The sequence below is a fragment of the Gigantopelta aegis genome, chromosome 5 (assembly GCF_016097555.1).
Source record: "Gigantopelta aegis isolate Gae_Host chromosome 5, Gae_host_genome, whole genome shotgun sequence".
NCBI classification, from domain to species: Eukaryota; Metazoa; Mollusca; class Gastropoda; order Neomphalida; family Peltospiridae; genus Gigantopelta; species Gigantopelta aegis.
In genome coordinates, this window is record NC_054703.1 from 19,805,160 (window position 1) to 19,817,844 (window position 12,685).

Below are 12,685 nucleotides of genomic sequence, written 5' to 3' on the forward strand. Positions count from 1 at the left end.
GTCATGTTCAGTTTTATCGTCGCCCTGTGTTCAATATTTCACCCATGTTAACTGACAACACTAGTAACTCTGTCACAACATTAATAAGTTTTGAGACGATCTCTTCACTGAGTTTCGTTGACAAGATATTGCGGCTTGCTGTTTCAATCTTTAGTCATGTTCAGTTTTATCGTCGCCCTGTGTTCAATATTTCAGCCATGTTAACTGTGACAACACTAGTAACTCGGTCACAGCATTAATAAGTTTTGAGACGATCTCTTCACTGAGTTTCGTTGACAAGATATTGCGGCTTGCTGTTTCAATCTTTAGTCATGTTCAGTTTTATCGTCGCCCTGTGTTCAATATTTCAGCCATGTTAACTGTGACAACACTAGTAACTCTGTCACAACATTAATAAGTTTTGAGACGATCTCTTCACTGAGTTTCGTTGACAAGATATTGCGGCTTGCTGTTTCAATCTTTAGTCATGTTCAGTTTTATCGTCGCCCTGTGTTCAATATTTCAGCCATGTTAACTGTGACAACACTAGTAACTCTGTCACAACATTAATAAGTTTTGAGACGATCTCTTCACTGAGTTTCGTTGACAAGATATTGCGGCTTGCTGTTTCAATCTTTAGTCATGTTCAGTTTTATCGTCGCCCTGTGTTCAATATTTCAGCCATGTTAACTGTGACAACACTAGTAACTCTGTCACAACATTAATAAGTTTTGAGACGATCTCTTCACTGAGTTTCGTTGACAAGATATTGCGGCTTGCTGTTTCAATCTTTAGTCATGTTCAGTTTTATCGTCGCCCTGTGTTCAATATTTCAGCCATGTTAACTGTGACAACACTAATAACTCTGTCACAACATTAATAAGTTTTGAGACGTCCCCCAAGTATTGAGTTTTATTGCATGGTTATGTGACTTTACCTTTTATGACATCCAATAGTTGATGAGTATTTTTGTGCTGGGGTGTCGTTAAGCATTTATTCATTCATTCATTCATTCATTCATTCATTCATTCATTCATTCATTCATTCACCATATTTAGGTCCATCAATAATCATCACCATCTGCTCAATATTTTATCTGTACAACTCTGTCACAACATAGTAACTCTGTCACAACACTAATAACTCTGTCACAACATAGTAACTCTGTCACAACACTAATAACCCTGTCACAACACTAATAACTCTGTCACAACATAGTAACTCTGTCACAACATAGTAACTCTGTCACAACACTAATAACTCTGTCACAACATAGTAACTCTGTCACAACACTAATAACTCTGTCACAACATTAGTAAGTTTTAAGACGACCCCTTTTGTGAGTTTCTTTGCCAGGGTTGTGTTTGAAAGTTTAGTCATTTTTAGTTTTATCATCACCCTGTGTTCAATATTTTAGCCATGTTACGTGTCACAACACTGGTAACAGTCACAACATTAATAAGTTTTGAGACGACCCCTTGTGTGAGTTTCTTTGCCATGGTATTGCAGCTTGGTGTTTTGAAGTTTAGTCATGTTTAATTTTATCAATAATCACCACCTTCTGCTCAATATCTTAGCCATGTTCACTAGTAACTCTGTCACAACATTAATAAGTTTTGAGACGACCCCTTGCCTGAGTTTCTTTGCCAGGGTATTGCAGCTTGGTGTTTCAAAGTTTAGTCATGTTGGCTGTGTCACCTCTGAATGAAGTTGTGTTTGTTCGAAGCCTCGGTCTGGGGATTATCTGTACCACGGGTTTAGATCTTGGTGGACAGCATTCAACAGTTAACTGTGCCCCAGGTGATAGCAGCACAGTCGCTGGTTGCTGTGTGAACATTTTACACAGGATAGAACCTTCGTGAGGCAGTCGTGATTTCTCAGTTGTTCTAAAATGGATTTGTGTTACAATGGGTATATGGGGTTTTGTGATTTTTCAACAGTAATGTTTTAGAATGGATTTATGTTGCACTGGGTATATGCTGTTTCGTGATTTCTCAGTTGTAAAGTTCTAAAATGGATTTATGTTACAATGGGTATATGGTGTTTTGTAATTTTTCAATAATAATTTTGTAGAATGGATTTGTGTTAAATGGATATATTTTTTGGGGTGATTTCTCTACAGTAATATTTTAAAGTGCAGTAAAGTGTAGTAAAGTTTTAAAATGGATTTGTGTTACAGTGGTTATGTGCAGTGGATTTGTGCTGTTTTGTGATTTCTCTACATTAATGTTTTAAAATGGATTTGTGTTACAATGGTTATACTAGTATGCTGTTTTGTGATTTCTGTACAGTAATGTTTTAAAATGGATTTGTGTTACAATGTGTATATGCTGTTTTGTGATTTCTCTACAGTAATGTTTTAAATGGATTTGTGTTACAATGTGTATATGCTGTTTTGTGATTTCTCAACGATAATGTTCTAGAATGGATTTATTTTACACTAGGTATATGCAGTTTCGTGATTTCTCAACAGTCATGTTTTAGGGTGAATTTATGGTTTTGTTCTATTTTAATGCAGTGTTTTCATAATACGGTTTTGTGGTTTGGTTTTCATCAAAATCTTTAGGTAATTGTTAGAAAATGTTGTGGTCAGGCAGTTATTTCTTAGCAATAATGTTTTAATGTGGATTTATATTACAATGGATCATGCTGTGTCTTGATTTATTAACAGTCCAGAATTAAGATGGAGTTATGTTAATGGTTTTGTGCTGTTTTAATTGCAAAGTTTCATAATCATTTTTTGTGCTTCAGTTTTCATCAAAATTCATTAAAAAAAAATTGTGCTTTAGTTGTTTGGAAAATATCTTGGTCATTGATGATGCAGGCGTTATTTCTCGACAATAGTGTTTAAATATATTTATTTATTATGATGGTTTTGACCGGTTTTACTGCAATCATTTGATAACAGTAATGTTTTTACATGGATTGCTTCTTTTGTGATTTCTTAACAGTACATGTACAGTTTGCAAAGTTTCACAGCATTTTGTTTTGTATATTCTAAATAGAACTATTGTGCACCTGAGATATTTTCACAATGTTTCACACTTACCACTCTTATGGTAGCTTAGCAACATTTTGTCTTCCTGCTACAATAATCAGGCCCATAGGAACGACTTTGGGAGTGTGTGGGGGTGGGGGTGGGGGGGGGGGGGCACTGACGGGTACAAACTCTATATCAGATTTTGAATACAATAGCAAACATTAATGTATAAACAAAAAAGAAGTAAAAAGCTCCCCCGGTTCCAATAGTAGTTACATAATACTGTAAAATACTTAATTGTTTGGTATGGAACTTACTTTCGCTTCTTTCGAATATGAATAAAATTCATGAAAATAATTTTTATTTAAAATGGGTGTAGTCTCTTTGAACCAGATATCATTAGTTTCTACTGTATGAGGCTAGTAGTAAAAAATGTGACACTTTAAACATTTAAATAAAAAGAGTGGTGTATAAGTACGTACATGGTAATAAAAATATTAACAGTAAAAAGTTTTGTAAGGTTTTCTTTTATAATTGCTTGTGATCACATCATCAGATAAAAGCAGCATGTGTCCCAAATGACACAACCATGCATTATCACAGTATATTAAAAATGTGGAATTGAAAACATAAGTAATACTAAGATACTATACTTGTAATACATGTTTTATCTTCACACTAAAGGGTTTGCTTGTTGGGCAATCACAAACTATGTTGATCTAGTATCATTTTTTTGTTTGGGAGGGGGGGGGGGGGGGGGGAGATAGGAGATTCACGAAAATAAATGCTTGCAAACTAACTCAGTTTCATTAAATGTAAACAAAATCATCCCCCGAAAATAAAGCATTGTTACAGTGGTATGCACCTTACACATTGTTTTACAATTTACGCATCATATGTTCGTACATTTGTGAACTAACTCATTTTCATTAAATGTTGAAAATTTATTCTACGAAATAAAGTATTTTACAGTAGTATGTGCCTCACATTTGTGATAATTTACGAATCATGTTTGTAAATACGTGAAGTGACTCATTTGCGTTAAATGTCGAAAATGTAATCCCATGAAAATAAAGTATTTTGATAATTTAAGAATCATGTTACTAAATATTTTAAGACTATACTGCAGTGGAAAACATTTGAGCAACTTTCTGGAGGAAGGGATAGAGTTTTACTAGAGGGTAGGGTAGAGTTTTACTAGAGGGAAGGATAGAGTTTTACTAGAGGGAAGGATAGAGTTTTACTAGAGTGAAAGATAGAGTTTTACTAGAGTGAAAGATAGAGTTTTACTAGAGGGAAGGATAGAGTTTTACTAGAGGGAAGGATAGAGTTTTACTAGAGGGAAAGATAGAGTTTTACTTGAGGGAAGGATAGAGTTGCAGACAGGTAGATCCAGGTGTGCTGGTTTGGATAATGAGAATTGTGTTTCTTACACACGACTGTTTTTACATTTTAGATTGTGATATCACAGTCTAGAGCCAGTGGAATGGGATGTGAGTGGATTTAAATCTTTACACACTTCTAACAGAAATTTGACTGGATCTAACATGCACTGTTGTTCGGATAATTCTGTTGTGAACAGATTCATTGGGTATTTGGTGACTGTATCAAATCTTGATTAAAGATAGAAATCTAGGATTTCTGTTTTATTTTGGATGGCACATTTCATCTTGCCAATTGGATGAACTACAGATTAATATCTGGATACTACTGTTGGGAAGAAAATGTGTAACCATTGACTACAAACCTTGTTGTTAAGAAAAAGAAAATTTTAAGTTCACAAAACGTCAGATTCTGTATTTCATCAAAATACTTGGATACACCACTGCTAAGCATGTTTTGCTGTTTGGATAATATTATTGTGAACAAATTAAATTGGTAACAATTGACTCAAAGTATTGTTTTACAAACACAAACATTTAAGAGTGTTTTGTTTTCCAATGTTGATGCCAGTTTTCAGCATTTATTTGGATGCAGTACAGAGCAGAAATAGATGTGTGTTGTTAGGAAATACTCTTGCAAAGACCTCCATTGACCAAACACTGATTTTGATCATTCTTATTCACATTTGTGGTTTTTTGCAGGGTTTTTTTTTAAAGTCAAAATCAATTTCACCATTTGAGGCTTTATAGACAAAGATGATTTGTTTTGTGGATAATACTGTTGTGAAAAAACTCCCATGACAGAGCAGTGATTTTTAACAATCTTTAAAAAAAAAAAGAAGATATTTTTTTCATTTTTGAAGTAAAACTTTTGTGTCACCACTTGAGGCTCAACCCTACAAAAAGACAATCTGTTTTGTGGATAATACTATTGTGTGGAAACTGAATGCGTAACCAGTGACTGTAAACATTGACGTCGTGTGCACCCAGAGAACTCAAGTTACCCCAAGGATTAGTCTGGTCGACCAAGCATACAGAATGCATTGTCGCTACTACCAGGTAGGCACACAATACCTGGGCTAGTCTCGAACACCTGTTGTTTTGTCCCACTTGATCGAAGGGTCAGGGTTGGTATGGAAAGGGGTAGAACATGTTTTCAGCACTGGTTTGAGGGTGGGCATTTTAGTGTTTTTTATAAAATATATTTTAAAAGGTGCTTTGTCCTTTTTATGACATTATATATATTTGTTGGAAATTTTGTTTCTTGCATATATTTGTCATGTGAAATTCATTTCTTGATGTATGATATCCTACAACTTTATATAGTTTTTCCCCATTCCAACCCCCCCCCCCCCCCCCCCCCCCCCACCTCACACACACACAAACACACACCTGGTATATCAAGTACATGCATAATGATCTTAGACTACCTCAACGAGTTGTTAAAACTTGCTCTGGGTGGCAGCCAATACCTGCATACGAATCCATTATACTTACCAACCTAAGGTCCATGGCTTAACCACTACACTCCCCACCCAGTCCTATGACTGGTATAACAAAGGCCACAGTATGTGCTGTCCTGCCTGGGTAAAATGCATATAAAAGAGTTCCCTTGGTGATAATGAAAACATGTAGTGGGTTTACTACACATACATGTCACAAGTTCTGTCAAATGTTTGAGACCTAATAGCTGATTAGATGTCAAACATTTGGTAATTTCGTCATGTAGTAATAGCTGATTAGATGTCAAACATTTGGTAATTTCGTCATGTAGTAATAGCTGTAATTTCGTCATGTAGTAATAGCTGATTAGATGTCAAACATTTGGTAATTTCGTCATGTAGTAATAGCTGATTAGATGTCAAACATTTGGTAATTTCATCATGTAGTAATAAGAGAAAACATGCTACATCTTTCTATTATCAGCAAGAGATCTTTGATATGCATTTTACCACAGACAGGGGAGCACATACCATGGCCTTTGATATACCAGTCGTAGGATACTGACTGGGTGGGGATGTAGGGGTTAGGCTGGGGGCACTGGTTTGATATACCAGTCGTAGGATACTGACTGGGTGGGGATGTAGGGGTTAGGCTGGGGGCACTGGTTTGGGATGGGGAAAAGCCAATTGGAGAGTGGATCCACTGAGGCTGTTCAATCACACGACCGAAGCATCTCAGGAATACATTGGTTTAATATCACCTCATAAATGACAGACATTTTGAATAGATAACAAATGGTTATTTTGAAATATGAGAGAGAGAGAGAGAGAGAGAGAGAGAGAGAGAGAGAGAGAGAGAGAGAGACAGAGAGAGAGAGAGACAGACAGAGAGAGCGAGTGCTGGGGGGGTGGTAGATTGATTGATAGAGAGAGAGGGGGGGGGAGAGAGAGACACACCCACACATAGGCTACTCCTATTGAAAAGCTGCATGGGATCTTTTACATGTAATTTGTGATCTTAGTTGTGGTTGGAACAGGAAAGTACCTCAGTCCATCAGGACCAGTTGATCCTGTGACCGAGGAGAGCATTCTACCACTGAGCTACACCCCACTCCACTTAAAAATAGGATGTACCTCAGTGTTGATTATATATTCAACTCCACATACCAGTCCTTGTCTCTCTGACAGACTGTCTTTGTGGTGGCTTAGTCACAGCTCATCCTGTCCATTAACAAATTATCCAGTTGCTAATTGACATCATCATTTAGTCTTTGGCTAATAAAATATTCTTTAAATTAACCACATTTTAATAATTTTCAAGAAAAAACTATGCATCTGAAAATGTGTAAGCCCTGACAATACATTAACAAAATGTTTTCTGGCTGATTATATTTCAAACTCAACATACCAGTCCTTGTCTCTGACAGATTGTCTTTGTGGCAGCTTAGTCACAATGCATTAACTCTGTAATATTTCCTCTATTGATCTATACCCCACTTTAGTGTTTTATTTCAAAAGTTCATTTCTTTCTCATTATTACCAATATTAACACCTGTTTCTAATCTGTCTTAATTCTTGATTAATTCAAACGATTACGTTTTTCACAATATGATCACTTAGTGGTCAATTAAAGCTAATCGGCTAGAGCCTATTGGGCTGACATTTATACGCAATGTTAGTTGTCCTGCTATTTACTCAGTTGAAAGGAAACAGAGAAAAGAAAGTAATATTTAACACATATCAGAACATTTTAAATTATAGCTATTTGGTGTTTAACATATGGTTATTTTGACACTTTGAAGGGGAGAGAGACAGAGAGAGAGACAGACATATAGAGAGAGTAATATTGAACACATCAGAATATTTTTAATTATAGCGTTGTAGAGAGACAGAGAGAGACAGAGAGAGTAATATTTAACACATCAGAATATTTTTAATTATAGCTATTATAGCTTGGTAGAGAGAGAGAGAGGGGTGGGGGGGGGGGGAGAGAGGGGGAGAGAGAGATTTTAAATTATAGCTATTTGGTGCTTAACATGGTTATTTTGGAGAGAGAGAGAGACAGAGACAGAGACAGAGACAGAGACAGACAGAGAGAGATTGAAAGAGAGATGGAGACTACCAACACCTAGACTAAGATGCAGCAAGAGATCTTTTATAGGCACTTACTCATTGACAGGACAGTATGTATCAAATGTGCTGATACGTCAATCAATACGTTTGGTTTTTTTCTTATTCTTTTGCTCATTTTGCACTTTACATGGTGAGAACCAAAACCCCCAGTAAAACCCGCAGGTCATAGTTTATTTAACAATACAAAAATATATATATAATGCTTTAAAGCCACTCGTCCCAGTTTCTGGAGTATGTACCTTTGTTGTTTGACATAAAATCTATTTTAAGGTACTAAAACCACCAGGACATCCACAATAAATTTGTTATACCTAATAATATAAGCAAGTAACTGTAAGAACTAATTTAATGGTGAAAAATTAAAAGCTTGTTGCAACCAAAAATATTTTTGCCTTGCCGAATAACCAGGTTCAGCACCTTTAAAAACCACTGTACAAGCTTGCAACTGAGACACAATTTACTTGAAGAAAAAAAAATCCATTGCAGGTGTGAATGGTAACAAATTATCTAAGGTATTTTATTTGCTGTGGGGCTTATTGCTGTGGAGTATGTGCCAAATATACAGAAGACACAAAGCCGATCACAGGCTTCATGTTTACCCAGCGAAAACACCGCTCACACCTCCTTTCATTTGACATATGGGAAGGTCAGAGGTCAATTGCTAGATAGATTTGTTACTCAGTGACTCATTGGTCTTGTTTTTCATGTCGGGTCCTTCCATTGATGAACTCTTTGATCCTGTTTAATTAATTTGAAGTGCCACAATTGGTGTTATATTACGCAAATGTACTGTGTATACTTGTATCCTATAGTTTATTTTTGGTAAAATTTTACCAGAATCCATTTCAATTGCCATAATTTTAGGTCTATTCATTCTGTTTGGTAGGGTTTGTTTTGTTTAACGACACCACTAGAGCACACTGAGTTATTAATCATCAGCTATTGGATGTCAAACATTTGGTAATTGTTTTTACATATATTCTTAAAGAAGAAACCAGCTACATTTTTTCCATTATTAGCAAAGGATCTTTTATATGCATCATCCCACAGCCAGGATAGCACATACCACGGTCTTTGATATACCAGTCTGACTGTGCATCAAGTGTGTGCTTTACCACTGGGCTACGTTCCACCATCCATATGAATCTGAGGGATGGGATCTTGCTTAGTCAGTATAGTGCTTGAGTCATAGGATCAAATCACCTCATTGGACTCATTTTCAAATTGGGGTTGTTTTTGTTTTTTTACCATACTAACCAGTGTCCTATGACTGAAATATCAAAGATCATGGTATGTGTTATCCTGTCTGTCAGAAATTATATATAAGATCCCTTGTTAGTGAAAAATGTGTGTTAGGACTAATATACTAATATATCAAAGACTGTGGTATGTGCTGTCCTGTCTGAAAAAATGTATGTTAAAGATCGCTTGTTGCTAATGTAAAAATGTGCCAGGTTTCCTCTCAAGACTACGAGTCAGAATTACAAAGTGACACCCAGTGGCAACTGATAGTGATATTAAGTCAATATGCTCTAGTGGTGTTAAATAAAGCACAAATCCAGCTTTCTTTCACTCCAATACCTCCGTGCATTATTACCATTTTGTAATGCTAAAGATCACTCCCCACATACATCGTAAAATAACAAAGCACTAATTGTCACCTAATAATACTAAATTTCCTCAGTTCCCATGACAAATCCCTACCAACCTTGTACAAATAATGACTTGTCTCAGAACATACCATCATTAGTTTAACATATTCCAGCAGGTTTTCAATCTAATGGAGTTAATTATTTCTAGTTTTAGATTCTAATTTTAATTGTTAATTTTTACGCCCAAAGTTCCAGGGCCACTCGCCAAATTCACCAATTGCGAATTTCAGGAACAATTGGTGAATTTTATTTTTATTTGGCAAAAACATTACATGTAATAATTGGTATAGTGTTGAAAAATAAAACTGAATTTTCCATATTGAAAGATAATTTGGTGAATGGTTTTGCAAGAGCTATCCCTGAGTTTAATCTTTAATTTCCGTTTAAGTGTATTGAACAAGACACAAACATAAGCCTTCATTCTGATACTTCTTAAACCCCTAACACCACCACTTATTCAATAATCTGGCTTTTTAGCTTCTAAAGGGTTAATCAATTCAGTTTTCATTGCCATATTCTTCTGCGTGTTTGTGTAATAATTCCCGCGTATTTGTTCACGGAATCTTCACCCTCACAGCCTCGCTATCCTGATACGTCTTATTAAACTGCGCGTTAGCCGGCCATCATTTATCCGACAATTTTTACCACTATCCATCCGTCCGCGTGAGTAGCCATTATTTGTCAAATTGCCTGTGTAAGCTAATCGGGAGTGCGGGCTGAAAGAGGTGATGTGTTAAAGCGAGCGTGCGTCTAATTCACTCGCGGTAGACAATCATTCCCCTTCCTCGTGCAGCTAGCGTCAGAATCGCTGGGTTCGATAAATCAATTGATTTCACCTCCACTACGATGGCTTAAGCTCGTGTGAATTTTTTTTTTGCTTTGAGCGTTAGAATACGCTACAGTATGAGTAATTGATGTGCCGATCACAAACTGCTTGTTACTGTTAAGTGTGGCTGTATTATCCCTTGATCTGTTTTCTTTATTTTTTCTGTTTGACCATGGATATTAAATATTTTTGTTAATTATAGATAATTATAAAGACTTAAATAAAGGAAGGGATTAGTTTTTGTCAGATTTTAAATACAGATCACTTGCATTTTCTCTTGAAGAAGGGCGGAACGTAGCCAAGTGATATAGCACTCGCTCGATGCGCAGTCGGTCTGGGATCAATCCCCATCAGTGGGCCCATTGGGCTATTTCTCGTTCCAGCCAGTGCACCATGACTGGTATATCAAAGGTTGTGGTATGTACTACCCTGTCTGCTACCCATGCTGCTAATCAAAAAGAGTAGCCCATGAAGTGACAGCGGGTTTCCTCTCTCATTATCTGTTTGGTCCTTAACCATATGTTTAAGGCCATATAACTGTAAATAAAATGTTTTGAGTGCGTTGTTAAATAAAACATTTCTTTCTTTCTTTCCTCTTGAAGACTGCACATTTATATCAGTAGATAGCTTTGTATGTTTTTGTATATGGATAATATACTCGCCATAAAATAAATTAAGCAACTTAAGTATCTTTTCCCCCCCCCATAAATCGTCTTTCAACCTGCAATCGTCTTCATTTTTCATTATTAAAAATATCATATACAGATACCTGTGACAAAGCAACTCAAAAAGAAAGAAGGAAATGTTTTATTTAACGATGCACTCAGCACATTTTATTTACGGTCATATGGCATCTAACCACACAGATATTGAGAAAGGAAACCCACTGTTGCCACTTCATAGGCTACTCTTTTCGATTAGCAGCAAGGGATCTTTTATATGCACCATCCCACAGACATGATAGCACATACCACGACCTTTGATATACCAGTCGAGGTGCACTGGCTGGAACGAGAAATAGCCCAATGGGCCCACCCAAGGGGATTGATCCCACGACGACTGCGCATCAAGTGAGCACTTTACCACTAGGCTACATCCTGTCCCTAACCAATTCAAAATATTAGTATTATATAGCAATTGTTAAACATATGTCAGTCAATATTAGTATTATATAGCAATTGTTAAACATATGTCAGTCAATATTAGTATTATATAGCAATTGTTAAAAATATGTCAGTCATAATTATATTATATAGCAATTGTTAAAAATATGTCAGTCAATATTAGTATTATATAGCAGTTGTTAAAAATATGTCAGTCAATATTAGTATTATATAGCAATTGTTAAACATGTCAGTCAATATTAGTATTATATAGCAATTGTTAAACATATGTCAGTCAATATTAGTATTATATAGCAATTGTTAAACATGTCAGTCAATATTAGTATTATATAGCAATTGTTAAACATATGTCAGTCGCAATTGTTAAACATATGTCAGTCAATATTAGTATTATATAGCAATTGTTAAACATATGTCAGTCATAATTAGTATTATATAGCAATTGTTAAACATATGTCAGTCATAATTATATTATATAGCAATTGTTAAAAATATGTCAGTCATAATTATATTATTTTTGTGGGGGTTTTTTAAGGGGGGGGGGTGCTATATTAAAGGTATACAGGAAAAGAATATTTAATTTTCATTTTTTATTAATGTTTAATTTAATTTAATATATTTTATTAATTAAACATTACTTTGGTTACAATAATTATGATGATATTTAATTAATGTTTGCAGCTGTTTTTGTTAGTATAGAAATGACATTTACAATGGGCAGAGTGTCTGAATTCACCAGATTCAAAAAGGACTGACGAAATGCATGTATTAGTGATATTCTAAAGCGAGCGATTATAATAGAAAATATACTAGTTGGGCCATAAAATGTGTTACTTCAGTGAAACCAGTCTTAAGCAACCACTAAAGAGAATAAGTGACTTTTAAAACAGGTGGCTGGCTAATACAGGTCAGTTTATACCATATTAGATGATTTGAGAAAGAAAACAGTGGCCTCTTAAAACAGGTGGCTGGCTAATACAGGTCAATTTATACCATATTAGATGATTTGAGAGAGAAAACAGTGGCCTCTTAAAACAGGTGGCTAGCTAATACAGGTCAGTTTATACCATATTGGATGATTTGAGAGAGAAAACAGTGGCCTCTTAAAACAGGTGGCTGGCTAATACAGGTCAGTTTATACCATATTAGATGATTTGGGAGAGAAAA

General features: G+C 35.5%; 1 protein-coding gene across 7 annotated transcripts in view; it reads left to right on the top strand.

Moving 5' to 3' along the window:
• Window positions 1-12,685, top strand: part of LOC121373365 (transcription factor 12-like) — a 162,176-nt gene that overhangs the window by 22,404 nt on the left and 127,087 nt on the right. The window contains exons 1-2 of one of the 7 annotated variants that reach the window (XM_041499968.1): window positions 1,768-1,890; window positions 4,416-5,400. The exons of 5 other annotated variants lie outside the window; for them this stretch is intronic. In XM_041499968.1, the coding sequence (XP_041355902.1) occupies window positions 5,380-5,400 (21 nt within the window). In that variant the 5' untranslated portion in view covers window positions 1,768-1,890; window positions 4,416-5,379. Of the gene's footprint in view, window positions 1-1,767; window positions 1,891-4,415; window positions 5,401-12,685 lie in introns of those variants that run through there. One more of the 7 variants, XM_041499969.1, reaches the window with a different exon arrangement.